The sequence below is a fragment of the Tachysurus vachellii genome, chromosome 10, assembly GCF_030014155.1.
Source record: "Tachysurus vachellii isolate PV-2020 chromosome 10, HZAU_Pvac_v1, whole genome shotgun sequence".
Classification (NCBI taxonomy): domain Eukaryota; kingdom Metazoa; phylum Chordata; class Actinopteri; order Siluriformes; family Bagridae; genus Tachysurus; species Tachysurus vachellii.
In genome coordinates, this window is record NC_083469.1 from 1995088 (window position 1) to 2016166 (window position 21079).

The window sequence follows — 21079 nt, forward strand, 5'->3', positions numbered from 1 at the left end:
TCTGACTTTTTTCTATGTGTACTGCTTTTCCTAGTTTTAAGGGGTTAACTGTAACTTGCCCCAAGGTATTTTTCTCTCACACACTTGCAGGTTTGCTAAATTTGTATGCAGAGTTTGAATGTAAGACTATATAAATATATAAAACTAATAAGATTTACTTTAAATTTACATAGAAAGATGTTAGTGTTAGTATGATCAAAAATCTTTATATAATGAGCAACATGTTTAAATGCAGATAATTATGTTAATTTCACATACCTGTGTATGTAATTTTAACCAACAGAATAAAAAATATATTACTTTTTCTGTGAAAAAATCAGAAAAAAAATTACTTTGCCATTAATGGCATAATAGGTAAAAAATAGCAGTTTGTTTTTTTTATTCTTGCAATGAATTTCTTAAGTTTAAAAAGACATCTCACCACATTGTTCTTTTGTAATCCTGAATATGAAACTCAAACATTTAATTCTATAATTATAAATATTCTAAAGATGTTTGGAAGCAGGTATCTATGATGGTTTTTGATACATTATACAAAATAATAAAAATAGCTGGATCTATGAGCCTCTTTTGGATTGTAATACCAGTTTTGATATAACTGATAATGTATTGAAGTTAATAAAACTTTTTAGGAAGTATCATTAAATTAATTAAGCCATCATTATTTCTGTAAAGATTGGACACAATTACTAGAAATAAGAGGTGTATAAAAACATTTCTTATATTGAAAAATGTCATATGTATAATTTAACAATACCTGTATGTTAAAAACATGTAAATAACAACAACATTTTTTATGCAGAAATAGAAAAAATGTTACATGCCTCCCCATGTCTGTTTTAAGTTTGGGCATAAATGACATTGCATATGTCCTGTAAAAAAAAAAAACAGAAAAAGCAGAAAATGCGTTATTATACACATGTCTAACATTGCTATTATTTAGTCATTATTTAATGAAAATATAGACTAGGTCAGTCAATTCTAGTGAAATCTGAAATTTTATACGGAAGAGAGAGGGACAGAAGATGTTGAATTGGGCAAGAGACTTAATTATTAACTTTTTTAATAATTAATGTAGTTCTCTGTATTCCAAGAAATAAAAACACAAATCAATATTACAGTGAAAACAAAATACTGCATTTTTAAAAGTGAATTTTATTATTCATTATACAATATTATTACAATTTAAAGGCAGAAAATCCTGTTCTATGACTATAATCTAATACCAGACTCAAATTTAGTGAAAATAAAAACTGTTTCTATTACAAACAAGCTGAACATATCTGTTCGAAATTTCTTTTAAACTGCACAGACTTAATATACAAGTTTGTCTTTCAACAGAAATGTGAAAAATGTAACCCAGTGTACACAGATTGAAAATTGAATGCAAAGCTATATCTACCTCAAGAGTTAATGTACTAAAGGTTTTTTAATACAATAATAACTAACCCTAACCCTTGTCTTTACGTTGTATGTAAAGTCACCCTCATGGGAAGTCTGATCTACTCTATATTTGTATTTTGCTGAGATATGCGTTTCAGAACACAATATGAAGGTGTCTTTCCACACTTCTTCTTTCGCAATGCTACTTCCAGGGCAACTGCCATTTTCAATCAATCGATCAATCAATCAATCAATCAATCAATCAATCAATCAATCAAATTTTATTTATAGAGCACCTTACAACAACCAAAAGGAGCACAAGGCGCTTTCAGTGAAACAAAAATAGACAATAAAATATAAGAACACAATGAACATAAAATAGCATGAGTCAGGTATGAGTCACAGGGACTGGGAGAAGCAGTCTACAATGGAAAGGTTAGAGGTGTTACCAGGGATAATTTAAAAGCCTTCTTGAACTGCTCATATAGCTTGCTCAGCTGTCACGCTTTAGGTAAATGTGAGTGAATTAAAAAAACTGTCACTATTAAATACATTCAACTTTTGGATCATTTTCCCCTCATTATTATGTAACTTGGGATTACAGCCTTGATCATCATTGTCAGTTTTATGTAGTTTCAAATCTTCTCCTTTTTTTCTTCTTCTTATTTTCTGGCCTTTTCTCTTGCAGCAGTCATGGATTCCAGATGCATGGAAATAGCTGCCCTGGGAAGACCTCTGTATCCTGGAATGTTGTATGATTGCCGGAGCGACTCCTTTATTCCAGGTGCAGTTAACATAATCATTTAAATACATATTTGCAGACTAAAGATGAGGGTCAATAATAATACCTCTAAAGGGGTTTAAAAATTCAAACCTTATGACATTATGTTCACTGGCAAAAATAACTCATCAGCTTAAATTTACATATAATCTTAGTCAGTTTCTGTTATAAGTTTCTTAGCATAAACAGCTCTGTAAAAATTAATAGACCACTGCATAATAATTTATAGGTACATGTTTGAGTAAAATAAACAGTTTTTGTTATTCTATAAACTACTAACAACATTTCCTCCAAATTCCAATTAAACATATTATCATTTAAAGCATTTATTTGAAGAAAAGACAACTGGTTGAAATAAGTATTCCCTTTCGAGGGAACTCTGTGCACACACCAGTTTAATGGCTCAGGAAGGACAAGTGATAAAGTGATTACACCCCAGTAAGTCCATTTAAGGGCATCAACGTCACATCGTCACATGCGCCTCGTGGTTCAAGTCCTATGGGGGATTCGATCATGGGGTTTGCAGGTTGATTTAGTGGAAGTGGAGCAAGAGACAGGTATTTACCTTTTTCTTGCCCTCTCCCCTGACTCCGTTTGCTCGGTTTCGGTTTCGGGAGCTCATGCTGCGATTTCTCTTGACCCAGAAGAGAGCATGCTGCTTTCCTCAGAGCCTGATGCGGGTGGGGAGGGGCTTTCCCCCTCTGAACTGCCGATGCAATCGAGGTAGTGACACGTGCTGTGTCGAAGTTACATTTAGATTGGCCGGAAGAGGAGGTAAATGTCATCCGTTCTAAGCTAGACTTCAGGCGTAGGCCATCTTCACACTGGCGGCTGCCTTTTTTCACAGACCTCCATGCCGAGGTGTCGGGGTCTTGTTAAAATCCATTTGCAGCACATCTTTTTTCCTCTGCCATGTCTGACTATTCTTGAAAGTCATGGGTATGGGGCGATGTCTGGGATTGAAGATAGCAGTTGTGCAGGCCTACCAGGCTGTTCTCCATGCCACAAAGCAGACGACGCCCTGCATAGGCCATTCAATGGCTGCACTGGTTGCCACGGAGAGGCACCTGTGGCTCAATTGGACTGGTATTAAAGATAAGGATATGTCCTTTTTCCTGGATGCCCCAATTTCACCTCAGGGCTTGTTCGATGACGCAGTGAGTACTGTCGTCAACAGGCACCAGGAGGTGAAACGCCAGTCGGCGGCGTTCAGGGAGTTTATCCCTGGGCGATCTCCAGCCACACCCAACCCCCTCCTAGCTCACTCAGGGCAGTCAAAAGGGTTAGTGTGGTGGCCCGTGCCCCCCCGTCTAAAACTAGGGAGGCCTTGATGGCCGCTCTGCCCAGGGTCTATGGGGAGGGCCCTTTTCTCTTATGGCACATACATTGATTGAAGATGAGGTCTGTGTTTCTAGCATTGAAACACTTTCTCCCACACCTCAGGGGCTGCCATGTCTTAGTAGGGACAGACAACACTGCGGTGGTGTCCTATATTAATAATCAGGGCGGTCTGTGTTCGCTGTGTTCTCAGATTCTGCTCTGGGCAGAGACCATGTTCTTTTTGCTTAGAGCGTTTTTCATTCCGGGACACATAAATTTACAGACTTCCTGTCGAGGCAGGTTGAGGCCCAGCGAGTGGCATCTCCCCCCCCACGTGTTGGAGCGAAATTGGCAGATTTTCAGCCGGGCAGAGGTGGATCTGTTCACCTCCAAGGAGTCAACCCACTGTCTGCTGTGGTTTTTCCTCTCTCATCTGGCCCCTATGGGTCTGGATGCTTTGGTCTGGACGTGGCCGAGGCTCCGTCTGTACGCCTTCCCCCCGGAAGCTCTGCTCCCGCAAGTCCTAGCCAGAGTGCCCCACAACCGAAACAATCTTCTCCTAGTTCCTCGTCGTTGGCCCTCTCGAGTTTGTTTCGCGGACCTAGTCTCTCTCCTGAATGGCACAAGAATTGATCAGTTGAGTTGCATTGATCACTTGCCCCTAATTGGGGCAAGAATTCCATTCGCAAACTATACCCACCTTTTCCAGTTTGTCTGAATTGATATTGTTTTGCTCTTATCTTAATCTGTAGGGATACTGATTATAAGAGAAATGTTTTTTATACTTTTCCTCATTAAAGAAGACTTGGATTTCAATAAACAGAATGAAGTGTACCTGTGGTAGAATTCACCAGACACTAAAATGGAATGGCTGCCGTACATGTAGAGATGCTGGTTTAAGAAAAATAAAGTGGTCTAATTTAAGAAAAAGTGGTCTAAAGATTTTTCCAGAGCTGTATATTTTTCCATATGTCATAAAAAATATTTGATAAATCACAAATAGTTATGAATCAGCTCTCATTTCTCATCACTTTCCTGTTTCAGGTGTTACTTTATGGGATAAAAATGCATTGCATGATGACCTTGATGTTCATCAGAAGCCTAAAACACATCTGAAATTTTCTGCTTCTGATAGTCTCAGTGAAAAGGCAAACCTCCTAGACATAAGCGCTTCCCTTAAAGCCAGTTTCCTAAGTGGATTGGTGGAGGTTGGAGGATCGGCCAAGTACCTGCAAGATACCAAATCTTCAGCACATCAGTGCAGAGTTACTATGCAGTACACCCAGACAACAACATTTGAACAGCTCACTATGAAGGAGCTTGGTAATATCACCTACCCACTAGTATTTGACCAGAAAACAGCCACTCATGTAGTTACAGCTGTACTGTATGGAGCTCAGGTTTTCATGGTGTTTGATTATACAAGTGCAGAAAATGAAAACAAACATGAAATTGAAGGTAACCTTCATGCAGTGGTCAATAAGATCCCTACCATTTCCATTGAGGGGCAAGCATCCCTTAACATGACTGAAGATGAAAAAAAAATGGCAAAGAATATTACTGTCACATTTTATGGTGACATTAAACTTGAAGAAAACCCCACTACATACAATGAAGCCCTGGAAGTGTACAAGAAGGTGCCTGATCTGATGAAGCAACAAGGTAAAGGTGTGCCTCTGACAGTGTGGCTGTATCCTCTCAATCTTTTGAATGATAAGGCTGCAAAGTTGTTGAGAGAAATTGATTTGAGCCTGGTGTGTGAAACAGAAAGTTTGCTGGAGGAATTCGGTGAAATGGAGAGAATATGCAACGATTTGATCAAAAGAAAAATAACAGATGATTTCCCTGACCTAAAGTACAGGTTGCTAAAATTTCATGCATTACACAAAAGTTATACAAGTTTGTTAAAGAAGGCACTATGTAGAGTTCTGCCAGCGATTCGTGGTGGGACACAAGAGGACAAGGCACTAAGTGACATCCTGAGCAACCATTACACATCACCCTTTAATATAAGCAACATGAACAAATGGTTAGATGACATTACAGCTGAATTAAATATACTGAGCTCCTATACCATTGGGTTGAAGGACATCACAGTTGTAAAATCATCAGGGTCACTCAATTCCATCTGCCTTCATCCTGATGTTGATGTGGTGGTATGTTTATCATTTACATCTCTAAAGCATGATGACTCCTGCCTAGAAGCTCTACAGGACTTTAACAAATCTGAAGGATTTACAATGATGAGGCAAACAAGTGAGAGAGATTCCATTCTAAAAGCAGCACAGCCTTGGTTCACTTCTCCTGACATTTCTAAAAGGATGAAGCAGAATCTTTCTCTCTTTACTACTTTTTCAAATGGCAATAAAAATGAGAAGAGAATCAAATTCATCATTGCCTCCATATCTGATCCCAGCAATCCAGGAATCTCCATCCAACTTTATCAGATTGGCTCTCTGACAGATCCTAAGTTCCAGCCTGTATCCAAACCTCCCAAACCTGTAGTGGAGACCAGTGATGGGAAAGTCACCCTGAAGCTTTCAAAATCCCCAACTGGAGAGACTTTACACTTCAGAGTTGAGTACAGGATGACATCTTCATATGATTCAGCAGCTGATGTTGAGGAATGGACAGTCAAAGACACGTCAAATGCACAGAATACCTTCACATTGACTGGACTAAAGCCAACAGAACAATACTGGGTCCGATACAGAGCTGTTAGTGATGTGGGAGTGAGTGAAGCCAGCGACTCTGTCCCCTTCACCTTTCAAGGGAAGCTCACTGTGACAGTACACCAATGGGTCAGTTATGACATATATATAAATTCTTCGTCATGCATATTTATGAGTTTAGCTTGATTTTTAATAGCTGTAATGAACAAATGATTAATATTTGTGTGCAACATGTAAACATGTATATTCATGTATTTATTTTGCACATAATGTCTTTTGCCACAGAACTTCTCCATGCCTTCTCTCATTACTGAACTCAGGACTAAAATAATGACCACTGTCGGCATGTCACGATGGTCTCCATCTACTATCAAGTCAGAGGTTATAAATATTGTCAACAATCCTGTGAGTAACAACAGTTCAAAAAAAAACCTTAAATTACATAAAACACACAGAATTAAAGAAATTCATTTATTATTCATCATAAAATGCACTATGGTGCAAAAGTCAAACCTGGTAGACTGACATTTACAGGTAATTTTATTTTTTTAAAGACTTTTTAAAGTCCTTTTTACTTACACAAATACACAAATGATATATCTACATGTCTTGCTGGGTACTAGTCTTAAAAATGAAGATTTAATATTGTGTATGATAATATGTGTGTGTTTGATTTCTATAAAAACATTTATCCTCTATCCTTTTATACAATATGCTTACACTCTACAGACCATTTCTTACACTGAGGAAATCCCTGGAGGGCTGAGAGAAGGAAAAGCTTTGTACTTCCAAGGGGTCGTTTTTTCAAACGGTCAATCGTATGTATTCACTTTATTTATCCACTAATTAATTTTAGTACTGTAGTGTTAAGGGATTTTATGGGACACATGATGTGATGTTACCCCTTGTGGTTAGGCGGGGGGCGTGGAAAAGCTAACAGATTAATAAAGGCTATGCTTGTGTGGCGGGGCGGTGGAGGGCCAGAATTGACACTAATACAAATAAAAATTAGAATAGACTACGCCACCCTGTTTCTGTAAACAGGGAAATTTATACCCAAAAATATAGCACACAGGTTCGTTACCACTGAACACAAGAGACGTGGATATAAATACAAAAATACTTTATTGCACAATAATTAATTAAAATGTAGAAAACTGTTGACCAAAACAACGAAAAGAAGTAAAGAAAACAAAAAAAACTTTGCAGCTGAGGCTTACCAGTAGGGAGCTAGCTGAACAGTGAGTATCCTAAGACACACCACTCAAAACACTCACACTCACACCACACCCACTCTAAGTGAGGGAGACGCAGATATCATATAGCAAAACACTCTGTGAGAGAAACACCACCACCACAGGGCCAAGGCAGCTAGCTTCCCTCACTGGGGCCTTCAGCTCCTGAAATAAACAAAAAAAGAAAAGGAAAAATAACAATTAGTTCAACTCGCGTACAATCCAACAACTTGCATTAGAATAAGTTCAAACCATAAAGGGGAACAATGGACAATTTATTGGCCACAAGGGTCAGGCAGAGAGATGTAAAGACTCAACTGAGCCAAAAGCTCATGAACCTAGACATGCCATGGAGCAGCAAGAGTTGAAGGAGAAGAACAAAACCAGGAAAAAAAGGAAATAAAACCAACAATACAAAAAAAAAAAAAAAACTTAAAGCTGAAAAGAGCTTTCAGCCAAGAGACTCAAATCAACAGTAAACAAAACAAATAGGAACTAAATCTTCCCAGGTACGAGATATTACCCGATTCTTCCACGCCGTCCTTAGGAAGAGTGCAGATCCAACAAAAAAACAACCAAATAGATAAACAAAACAAACACGCTGCTGGTGGCAATATAACAGCCGGTGGCGCTAAGCAAGCACCGTGAACGGTACAGCTTGCTTTAAATGACAACTCGGACTAGCCACTCTTCACCTAACCCACCAGCATGAGCGTGAAAAACAAACAAAACCAAAAAATAATAATAAAATGCAAATAGTCACAATCGTAAAAGTAGCAGCAGAACAAACAGTGCAATCCTAACGCTGTCTAAAGAGCGTTGGCCCTGCAGTCCACAGTGACGAAGGGCTCACGAGCAGATGCACTAAAATGGACAAAAGTTAATAAAATCAGTCAAAGACACCACCCCAATAATGCTCAAAGGACTAGATATACCTACCTGGAAGTAGATCGCTAAACCCACGGGCTCAGTTACTCACAGCTGTATCCATAAGCGGCAAACAGCAAATATGCAGGTGATCTAGAGCATACACAAACTGGAGGGAAGGACAGCCTGTACCCAACAGCAACATCGTCCCAATCGCGACCATAACCTGGCTATAAACAAATATACACACTTAAATAATGCACAGACACTAGCAGCAATGTTAGCCAAACAGCTAGCTACATACCTCTGGCTGAGAGGGTTGTTGTCTGTATACACAATACACTTCTGCCCTAACAAGTACTCCCTAAATTTCTCAGTCAGGGCCCACTTGAGCGCCAAAAACTCCAGCTTCATGGAGCTGTAGTTGGACATGTTGCGCTCAGTGGGCCTAAGACTGCGGCTAGCATAAGAAATTGGCCGTACCTTACCTCCCTGTTCCTGTGAGAGAACAGCTCCTAAGCCACCATGACTGGCGTCTACCTCCAAGATAAAAGGCAGGGAAAAGTTGGCATAGGCGAGTACCGGGGCAGAAGTAAGCCTACTCTTCAGCTCATCAAAACACTGCTGACACTGCTCAGTCCAGGCGCTAGAAAAACCCTGAGCAGTTCGTGCTTTAGGCTTAGCAGCAGCCCATTCAGCTACCAACTTATGCAGAGGGGCTGCCAATTTAGCAAACCCCTCAACAAAGCGGCGATAATAGCTTGCAAAGCCTAAAAATGAACGCAACTCCTGCACACTAGTAGGGCGTTGCCAGTTAACTACGGCCTCAATTTTACTGGGGTCCGTGGATACTCCCTGAGCTGAAATCACATGTCCCAAATACTTGACTTCACGTTGGAAAAATGCACATTTACCCAATTTAGCCTTCAGACCCTCATGTTCTAGACGACTTAGAACTACCTCCAACCGCTCTAACTGCTGCGACACCGAGGAAGAGAAGACTATGATGTCATCGAGGTACAAAAGTAGAGACCTACACTGCTGGTCCCCAAACATCCGTTCCAGTAGATGCTGGAAGGTGCTCGGGGCATTGCAAAGCCCAAACGGCATGCTGTTCCATTCGAACAATCCGAAAGGAGTACAATATGCAGTCTTAGGCTTGTCTCTCTCAGTGACGGGGACCTGATTGTACCCACTGGCCAAGTCCATAGTGGAAAACCAGCAGGCCCCCGTCAAAGAGTCCAACGACTCCTCGATGCGCGGCAAAGGGAAGGCGTCCTTCCGGGTCTTTGCGTTCAACTGACGATAGTCGACGCACATTCGCAGACTACCGCGTTTCTTTTGAACCAGGACAATTGGGGATGCATATGGGCTACAGCTCTCCCTTATAACATTAGCCTCCAACAGCTGATTGACGTGAGACTTCACCACTACATATTCTGAAGGAGGTATACGCCTGTACCACTGCCGGATGGGAACGGTATCTAACAGGGGAATGTCATGGGAAATCAAGCCGGTACATCCTAAATCACCCTCATGAGTGGAAAACACAGACTGGAACCGGTGAAGCAGATCCCTTACCTGACCCTGTTCTGCTTCTGACAACACAGACAAGTCGAGTGCATCAATTTGTGCTTTAACACCGGAGATCACTTCACAATCTGGGGAGCCCACGGTGGCCACTACAGACCGGACCTCACTAACTCCTGATGGCAAACTAACCACACAAACATGATTCAGGGTACCAAGAACAGTGTTAGCATAAAGCAACACATCAGTGGTCCCCACATTTATTACAGGTAAATAGACAGTACCTCGTATAACCTGCACTAGTACAGGAGAAGCCAACAGACCAGCTGGCAACCCGGACTCTGGGGGTTCGAAAAGTACAGTACTCTTGGCATATTGTTCTGAACAAGTTGCTGCCACAAACTTCATCATGCCACCTGGGATGCGACATGGTCTCCGCCCTCGCACTCTAACTCTTCCTGAACGTACCCCAGGAGACTGGTTATCAACGTGACGGCAATGTTGCAGCGCCTGAAAAACAGAATTTGGAACATCTATGGTTAAAAGTGAATCAAACAGGGCCGGTCCATGTTGCCCGAAAAGCCCCTGGTAGCATCGACTGAGGACATTCATTCCCAGAACACCTGGGACCCTTGTACACAAGCCACCAGGAGGATCCCGTACAACAAGCATGCCACATCCGGTAATCACTTGACCACACAGCTCAATGCTCAATTCCATATAACCAATATAGGGGATTGAAAGACCATTAGCAGCTCTAAGCTGCAACCACTGGCACGATTTAAGTCGATCCTGCCCCCAGGGTTCGAAATGTTTCCGAAAACAACTCTCAGTAATTGTAGTTACCATGGAACCGGTATCGACCAGACAGGGCACTTGAACTCCGCCAATTAAAACAACAAGGTGTGGGCATGATGACATTAAATGCGACATATTTGAGACGGTTGATCCAGTTACCTTCCCACCCGTGCTATGGCCCTGAAGCACGGTGGGGGCTAGTTTTCCAACGTTGCCGATAGGCCAGGCTGTCTACCTCCAGTTCTTCGCAGGATGGAGTGTGAGGGGAGCTGAGGACGAGAAGGGACACGTTACTCGTCACAATCTCTGGCAAATTGACCAGGCTTTTGACACCTTCTACAAATAACTGGTCCCTGTCGGGAAGATTAACCCCGCAACGGAGAAGCCTGCAAACGGGCAAAACTTTGTGTAAGTTTAGTCAACTGTGCTTGTTGGGCTTTAAGCATATCCCTCAACTCGGCCAACTCCGAATTCCCAGATGACCTACTCACCCCAACAAATGGGTCCCCTTGCACCCCATATTGAATCCCCTGAGCTGATGGAACAGAATGACTTCGGGCCCTTGTGCTTCCTGGCATACTATCTCGCTCCCATCTAAGGGCTTCGCTACGCACCTCCAACAAAGTTAACGTAGGTTGACGTATCAACTGCTTTAATTCACGACAGAGGGCACCATCAAAAACATGTTCAACGAATTGGTCCAGTAGTAAAACATGTGAATTTGGCATACCATGAGGTGATCGTTGTTTCACTTGCTCAAGGAGACTCATCAGGACAAGGGAGAACTCCAACAGGCTCTCACCCTCCTGCTGCTTTCTCGAGAAAAAGGCCTCCTGCAAAGAAACATACGACTGCGAGCAACCATACAGTTCCCGCAAAGCCGAAATAATTTTATCTGGGTCTTTACGTTCTACTTCTGGGCGGTACTTTATCTCTTCCCTTGCCTCCCCTTCTAAGTGGTCAAATAAATAAAACGTCTTATCGGTATCAGAAAGGTGACGAATGCGCATACAAGCCTGGGCCTCCTCAACCCACTCCTCAATACTAAGCCCGACCCTGCCATTAAATTTTGGACACTTTCTGTCTCGTGGTACAAAAACAAATCGTTCTGGTCTAGCAACCTCAACATTACTGGGTTGTGATGGAACGGAAGGCCCAGGAACAGGAGCAGAGGAGTCACTGGGACCTGGGGGCACAAAAATACGCTCCTGACGCAACCTAACATTATCTGCTCTTAACTGGGCAATCATATCCCTTAATTCTTGTAATTCCTCTTCCATACTCCATACTGCAGAAGCACTTACCAGTACAAGGTGAAAATAGGCCCACAATAAGGGCTGGGTTTAATACAAGATGTGCACTGCTGTTCTGCTGCCACTACTCACAAAGGGGAATCACTCCTGCAATACTCAAAAACAAGAGAATAGAGGAGAAAAAAAAACCAACAAACAACTGTATGTACACCCACGTCTCTGTCAAATGTGGTATACTTTTTTTTTTTTTTTTTTTTTTATTATGCAAACAGACAATTACAATATTTACAGAAGAGAAATTAGATGCAAAATACGAATACAAAATACAATATACAAAATGTGTGTGTGTGTGTGTGTGTGTGTGTGTGTGTGTGTGACTGTAAGTGTAACTGGGTGTGGGAGTGGAGATATATGAATGAAGGAGCATGTAGGGAAGTACAACAGATATAAAATGTGACAGTATCAACAGTAATAGCAATAATAATAATAATAATAATAATAATAATAATGAAAAAACCCAATTAATAAGAAATAATAATATAGTATTAGCAGTAGTAGTAATGATAAACATATTTACAAATATACTCATGAAGGGGAGGTTAAAGGATCAGGAAGAGGACAAATAGAAATAGTAGTAGTAATAGCAATAATAATGCTGATACAGCCATTAATAGTAATGATAATAGTAGTACTTATAATAGCAACGATAATAATAATAATAATAATAATAATAATAATAATAATAATAATGGTAATATTGATACAGCTATTAATAATAAGGTATTATAAAGCTGCTTCTGATACCCCTCATGGCCCTGGCATAGTATAGACCCCCGCCAGCATCATCAAATGTGGTATCCTGCCGACTACGCCAAAGTGTGGCGGGGCGGTGGAGGGCCAGAATTGACACTAATACAACTAAAAATTAGAATAGACTATGCCACCCTGTTTCTGTAAACAGGGAAATTTATACCCAAAAATATAGCACACAGGTTCGTTACCACTGAACACAAGAGACGTGGATATAAATACAAAAATACTTTATTGCACAATAATTAATTAAAATGTAGAAAACTGTTGACCAAAACAACGAAAAGAAGTAAAGAAAACAAAAAAAACTTTGCAGCTGAGGCTTACCAGTAGGGAGCTAGCTGAACAGTGAGTATCCTAAGACACACCACTCAAAACACTCACACTCACACCACACCCACTCTAAGTGAGGGAGACGCAGATATCATATAGCAAAACACTCTGTGAGAGAAACACCACCACCACAGGGCCAAGGCAGCTAGCTTCCCTCACTGGGGCCTTCAGCTCCTGAAATAAACAAAAAAGAAAAGGAAAAATAACAACCATAAGGTTGAAAACCATTCAGTTCAAACCATAAAGGGGAACAATGGACAATTTACTGGCCACAAGGGTCAGGCAGAGAGATGTAAAGACTCAACTAGGTTCATGCTAAATGCTCATGAACCTAGACATGCCATGGAGCAGCAAGAGGTGAAGGAGAAGAACAAAACCAGGAAAATAAAGAAATAAAACCAACAATACAAATGAAGACAACAGGCTTCAAATTAAATCTCATAAAATACAAAAAAAAACAAAAACTTAAAGCTGAAAAGAGCTTTCAGCCAAAAGACTCAAATCAACAGTAAACAAAACAAATAGGAACTAAATCTTCCCAGGTACGAGATATTACCCGATTCTTCCACGCCGTCCTTAGGAAGAGCGCAGATCCAAAAAAAAAACAACCAAATAGATAAACAAAACAAACACGCTGCTGGTGGCAATATAACAGCCGGTGGCGCTAAGCAAGCACCGTGAACGGTACAGCTCGCTTTAAATGACAACTCGGACTAGCCACTCTTCACCTAACCCACCAGCATGAGCGTGAAAAACAAACAAAACCAAAAAATAATAATAAAATGCAAATAGTCACAATCGTAAAAGTAGCAGCAGAACAAACAGTGCAATCTTAATGCTGTCTAAAGAGCGTTGGCCCTGCAGTCCACAGTGACGAAAGGCTCACGAGCAGATGCACTAAAATGGACAAATGTTAATAAAATCAGTCAAAGACACCACCCCAATAATGCTCAAAGGACTAGATATACCTACCCGGAAGTAGATCGCTAAACCCACGGGCTCAGTTACTCACAGCTGTATCCATAAGCGGCAAACAGCAAATATGCAGGTGATCTAGAGCACACACAAACTGGAGGGAAGGACAGCCTGTACCCAACAGCAACGTCGTCCCAATCGCGACCATAACCTGGCTATAAACAAATATACACACTTAAATAATGCACAGACACTAGCAGCAATGTTAGCCAAACAGCTAGCTACACACCTCCCGCAAACTGCGCGCACACACCCACACACAATAATGGCTGTACGATGCGTAGCCAGATGACGTAAACTACGCCTTAAATATACCCGGAGCAGCAGCCAATAGGCTGTCGCACCTGTCAGTCAGGTGAAAACCATGTTTAATAGGGCGGTACCTAGACTGCCCTACTACAATCGGAAACCACACGCTGGACGTACGTCTCTCTGTTTATTTGGCATTAGTTAAGTCAGAACCACTTAACGCTACATGGTGTCAGAAGACTTCAGTTTCTCGAGTCGGGTAAACATTAGATATGGTTTTGCCAAGTTACCTGGAGAGAGCTCACGTTAACTTTAGTTAGAAAGTTTGAAGTTTAGCTAGCTTGCAAGGCTAACGCGACTCGTAGTTACCGTTTGCGGTGGGTGGAAAAGAAAAAATGGAGCGATTCCATATTCCCCCACCACCAAAGTTTGACTTCACAAAGCCAGAAGAGTGGCCCAAGTGGATTCGGAGGTTTGAGAGATTCCGGAATTGCATCGGGTCTAGAGCTACAGTTGGATGAAAACCAGGTGAACACTTTAATCTACACTATGGGTGATGAGGTGGAGGACATCGTGACTTCACTTCGTATGACGGAGGAAGAGGCAAGCGTGTACGACACTGTGAAAGAGAAACTAGAGAGACATTTCGTGGTGAGGAGAAATATTATTTTTGAGCATGCCAAATGGTTGTAGGCTTGCGCGATAAAAAGCTGTCAGAGCAACTGCAGCTTGACTCGGAGCTAACGCTGGAGAGGGTGGTGACACTCGCGCGTCAAAGCGAAAGGGTGAAAAAACAACAGGATCAGTTGAAGAATAACTTCAAGGCAGAGGCCACAGATGTGGACAGCATTCAAACAAAACACAGGTTTGACAAAGGCAGACAGCAGAAAATGCAGGCTGGAACAAATGATAAAAGCAGTTATCAGTCACAGCCAGGTAACCAGACACAATGCATGTGGTGTGGTAGAACACCAGCACACAGCAAAATTAGTGCCCAGCTAGAGAAGTAGCATGTAACCGGTGTCAGAAAAAGGGTCACTACGCAAAAGTGTGCAGGTCAGGGGCGCTTAACGAAGTTAATACAACAGAGTCAGATGAGGAGGAGATAGTTTTCCTAGGCACAGTCAGTTCAGATAGTGAACCATGGCTGATCAACCTTAAAGTGAATGAGCACACAGCTGTATTCAAAATAGATACAGGGGCAGATGTAACAGTGCAAGATGTATTTCGGGAAGGGCAGTTTCCGGAGCTAGAGAGAGCAAGGAAAGTGCTGCAGGGTCCAGGTCTGACACCCATCATAGTTAAGTGGAAGTTCACAGCCACTATAGGAACAGACAGTAAAAGCACCACACAGGAAGTGTACGTAGTCCTGGGTCTGAAGTTTAGCCTTCTGGGGCGTCCAGCTATCCAGGCATTAGGGCTAGTGGCTAGAGTAGACACAGTGGCACTGGATTCAGTCGAGAGAGTCAAGGAGCAGTTTCCCACACTGTTCAAAGGGCTAGGCAAGATGGAGGGTGAATACAAGATAGAGCTTAAAGCAGACGCCAAACCATTCTCCATATCAACCCCACGACGTATCCCACTGCCTCTCATGTCTAAAGTAAAGAAAGAACTCGCATGCATGGAAGAGATGGGGGTGATCTCAAGGGGGAGGATCTCAAGGATCTCAAAGTATTCTCAAAAATCGATGCAAACTCAGGGTTTTGGCAAATTCCCCTTGCCAAGGAGTCCGCTCTCCTCACAACGTTCCTCACTCCCTTTGGGAGGTTTTGCTTTAACCGTCTCTGCTTCGGCATATCCTCAGCACTTGAACACTACCAGAAGAGGATGTCCAAGATACTGGAGGGACTCGATGGCGTCCTGTGCCAAATGGACGACATGCTCGTGTATGGGGACACACAGACCCAGCACGCCACACGACTACTTGCAGTGCTGGGGAGGCTGCAGGAGGCGGGCCTCATGCTGAGAGGTGAGAAATGTGAATTCTCAAAAGGCCATGTCAAATTTCTCGGACAGATCATAGATGCAGCCGGCTTGAGAGCAGATCCTAACAAAGTGAGGGCAGTGACCGATATGGAGGAGCCGGAGGACGCGAGTGGAGTGAGAGACGATTCCTCAGGATGGTGAATCACCTGGGAAAGTACTTACCTCATCTGGCAGAAAAGACACAGCCACTCCGGGACCTGTTAAAGAAGCAAAACATGTTTCATTGGGGGCATGATCAACAAAGAGCATTCAACAGCATCAAAGTGAATCTGAGCACACCACCTGGGCTGGCGCTCTACAATGCAAAAGCGGAGACGGTCGTTTGGACTGGGAGTTGTGCTACTTCAGAGACAGGAGGATGGCCACCTCAAGCCGGCCGCGTTTAGTTCCAGAGCTCTCACAGACACTGAGAAAAGGTATGCACAGATTGAGAAAGAGGCTTTAGCAATCACATGGGCTTGCGAGTGTTTCTCAGACTTCCTGGTGGGCATCACATTCCACGTTGAAACAGACCACAAGCCTCTGGTTCCGTTACTAGGCTTCAGGAGCCTGGATGAGCTCCCGCCACGCATTCAGAGACTCAGAATGAGGCTGATGGCTTTCAGCTTCTCTATCTCCCATGTAGCTGGCAAGAAGTTGGCCACGGCGGACGTGCTATCAAGGGCGCTGTTGCAAGACAGAGGGCAGGTGAAGCAGGAAGAGGAAATCAACCTGTATGTGAACATGATCATGTCAACCCTCCAAGCTACAGAAAAGAGGCTACAAGGAATAAGGGAACATCAAGGTCGGGATGAAATACTGAGCCAAGTGAAAAAGTACTGTACAGAGGGCTGGCCAGACAGATCTACAATAGACAGAGCTTACCTACCGTACGCACATGTCGTGGAAGAGCTATCAGTGGAAAACGGCTTATTACTGAAAGGGTGTAGACACGTTTATTCCCAAGTTGTTACAGACAGACATCCTTCAGAAACTGCATGCAGGACACCAAGGTATAGCAAAATGTTGTGAAAGAGCCAAGTAATCTGTCTGGTGGCCAGGACTCTGTACACAGCTTCAGAAGCTGGTCGAGGGCTGCGACACATGTGATAAAGAAAGGATCAACCCCAAAGAGCCACTGCTGCCTACAGAATTCCCGGAAAGACCATGGGCAAAGGTGGGGGCTGACTTGTTTCAGTGGAACGATAACCAGTATCTGTTGGTGGTAGACTACTTTTCCTGTTTCATTGAGGTAGTTAAACTCACATCTACAACCTCATTAGTAGTTGTGGAACATTGCAAGTCTATCTTCGCCAGACATGGCATACCGTCCGAGGTCAGGACAGATAATGGACCCCAGTTCTCGTCTGAATGCTTCACTCAGTTTGCAACATAGTGGGGGTTCACACACACAACGTCCAGCCCCAGATATGCTCAGAGCAATGGAGAGGCAGAGCGAGCTGTGCGGACAGTTAAAGGCCTCCTCCAGAAAGAAAAAGACCCATATCTTGCACTCATGGCTTACAGAGCCACACTGCTCGCCAACGGGTACAGTCCAGCACAGTTGTCAATGGGCCGGCAGCTCAGAACAATAGTTCCGGTCACTCTGTCATCCCTCGACACAGGCCGGACTGACTGGACAAACTCAAAGAGAAGGAACAGAAAAGGAGACTGAGATTGAGCTGGAACTTCAACAAAAGACACAGAGCTCAACATCTCACCAGCCTGACACCAGGCGACCATGTCTGGGTAAAGGACACGAAGGAGAAGGGGACAGTGGTAAGGCAGGCGGATGCACCATGGTCATACGTCATTGACTCTCCCAGTGGGAACCTGCGCCGAAACCGAAACCATCTTGTCTCTACGCCAGTGGCGCCAGCAGCGCAGACCATCCTACCAGAGCCAGAACAATCTACTATTCAGCCAGTGAGGTCAGATCATGCGGAGCAGGGGCCAGTTCAACCATGCAGTCCTGAGCCTCTGGCACGTGATCCAGCAAGAGAGAGACGACCTCCAGGGTACCTGAAGGATTTTGTAGCTAAGTAGTGGGTACCCCTGGTGAGACTGAGTGATTTCGGGGCAGAATAAACCCCCACACGCAGTAGAAGGGATGGGCAGTCTAAGATACCATTGGATTTACAGTTCTACAGGATTTTTAAAAAAAATGACAATGGGTTATGTTGCCTTATGCATTGTGCAACAGCGTGAATTGGGAACAGTTAACTTTTGATATAGTCTGTTATAGTACAGAGGGGTAGTTTTATTTTGTGTTAGATATCAGTAAAGAGGGAAAGGGGGATGTAGTGTTAAGGGATTTTATGGGACACATGATGTGATGTTGCCCCCTTGTGGTTAGGCGGGGGCCGTGGAAAAGCTAACAGATTAATAAAGGCTATGCTTGGAGAACACACGCTGGACGTACGTCTCTCTGTTTATTTGTCATTAGTTAAGTCAGAACCACTTAACTCTACAAGTACCAGAAACACTAAGACACTAATACGTTAGTAGATTTTATACATTGAATACATTTACAGAAGACACCCTTATCCAGAGCAATTAACATTTATCTATTTTTTATACAACTGAGGGTTTAGGGCCTTGATCAAGGGCCCAGCAGCAGTAGCTTGGTGGACCTGGTATACAAGTTCACAACCTTCCATTCATTAGGCCTTAATTGCATTACTTTGATTTGACATGGATTTTCTACTTTTTACAAACAGGTTTACCTTGGATTTTGAAACCGACGAGGGAGACGTCGCTTTTCACTTTAGGTCCTGGTTCAATGAATTTTTTCGATGTAACAGCTATGTGAAAAAGAAATGGCAGGATGAAGAACGTGTACAGTGTAACATTTCCAAAGGATCAGCATTTGAAATTTTTGTTGTGATCAAAACAGAAGGTTATGAGGTATGGGAATTAAAAGAATAAGATAATGTGCATAATGTGAATGTGTTTAAAAGAATTACCTAGAGTGTCTGTTCTTTGCAGGTGTATGTAAATGGGCAGAAGTCTGTCCTGTTCAATCATCGCTTACCAATGGTCAAAGTGAATGTATTTAAGATTCATGGAGATGTCAAAATGAACACTATTGGTACTGTTGCAGTAAGTTGGATGAATAGTATTATTAGTATCTTTTAGATTATTTGTTTTTAAAGTTCTTTTATTTCCATTAGGACCTTCATTTTACACACAACAGGACAAAAAAATATTTTCAGTCCTTTCACTGGTAAACTGAAAGATAGGGTCTCTGATGTTTGAGAAATGCTTAGAAAACTGCATTGGGGCACCAAACAAAACAAATATCAACACAAACATGTAGCCAATGAGCAGAAAGGGGTGGGTCTTGTCAATATGGGTGGAGAGAGTGTTCAGTGCGCATGTGTGACATTAGCAAAAAGTGGTTTTAACATTGACATGGAGGATAAAAACAAAGAAAGAAAGCGAAGAAAGGCTTACGATAAGGAAAGAAGTAGGACGTGTTAATATAGGATCAGCTTTCCAGCGCTGGAGAGAACTGAAGGAGCAGGAAGTTGGCACATATTCACAGATTGGAGTTTCCTGAGTCAATAACTCCTGAGCTAAACGCTGTTACTACACAAATAACACCTCTTTTCTATCGTAGTAATGTAGAGACGCAGCTACAACCGTGTTTTGTGTAGTAACAGTGTTTAGCTCAGGAGTTATTGACTCGGGAAACTCCAATCTGTGAATATGTGACCAACTTTACTTAAGACGCCGAGGCGCTTTTTTCCTTCTCGATAGGTGAGTAACATTGATTTTGCTTTGTTACACAGAACTAATATATGCCTTTGTCCTTTACATGATTATGCTTGTGTGTCATTTTTGCTTGTTTGTTTATCTGCAATCGTATTGTTCTTCCCTTCAGCTATGATAAAGACACATTTCTTTCCATTAATTGCCTGGGTTATGTATGTATGTGTGGGCGGAGATATCAATGCAGGGGTGGGACCCTTTTGGGTTAGGGGCGTGTTTGTTTTGGTGCTTTCAAATGTCGACATTGGCTTTCAAACATCGGAGACCCCACCTTTAATTATATTTGTTAAATATAAACAAATGTATAAATTGATGCCTGTAACACACTCAGAAAGGTTGGAACAGAGGCATGTTTAGCCATGGTTATACATTTCTGTAAATTACACTTAAATTACACTAAATTTCACAAGTTTTATTTTTAGTTTTATTTTTAGTGCTTTGTGCTGTTTTTAGTTGAGGTACATTTCTATGATTGACCTCTTACTCAAGTTTAGCCATTTTTACAATCCTCTTGGCTTGATCACCTTCAGATCTCCTTTTATATTTGCTACAATTGTTTTTTGTCATAAAAAAGAAACAAACAGGTTTCAACAATATTCCTCATCCGTGGGTTTGAATTTGTATACCTCTGCTGTCTCCAGAACTGGAGCAAATCTACATTTGGTAAGGAACTAGAGACAAACATCACTCGCACAAAGAGTTCAGACATCCAGTCTAATGTGCCACATCCAGTCTGCAACCCTGTGAGTAACATCATTTAATTATAGAATGAATGAACAAGCCAAAAGATTGTATTGTTATGGTAATCACATGATCAGAGATTTGTTGTTATAACATGAATGATGCTTAACCACAACAGAGCAAGCCATATTTGAGATCAATCCCTGGAGGCTTGAGACCTGGTCTGGCTTTGTTCTTCCAAGGGGTTGTTCCATCAGATTGGGAACAGTATGTTAAATGCATATTTATTTCATGACAGTTTGAATGAAAGACAATATGGAATAGATTAGTTTGAAATTTCTAAAGATATTCTGGTACAGCCAAATAACTTTTTAAATAAATAAATTTTGTTTAAAACAAAATCTTTCAGGTTTTCAATAAATTTGAAGGCTGGCCGGTCTGACCAACATGACA

The 21079-nt window shown here is 42.1% G+C and overlaps 1 protein-coding gene across 1 annotated transcript; it reads left to right on the plus strand.

The window, feature by feature from the left end:
* The first annotated feature begins 2047 nt into the window (after positions 1-2047).
* Positions 2048-19099, plus strand: LOC132852411 (cytolytic toxin-alpha-like). The gene is made up of 5 exons (XM_060879624.1): positions 2048-2167; positions 4529-6285; positions 6442-6561; positions 6886-6974; positions 18892-19099. The coding sequence occupies exons 1-5, from the start codon at positions 2077-2079 to the stop codon at positions 19097-19099; spliced, it is 2265 nt and encodes a 754-aa protein (XP_060735607.1). The 5' UTR covers positions 2048-2076.
* The last annotated feature ends 1980 nt before the right edge of the window (positions 19100-21079 follow it).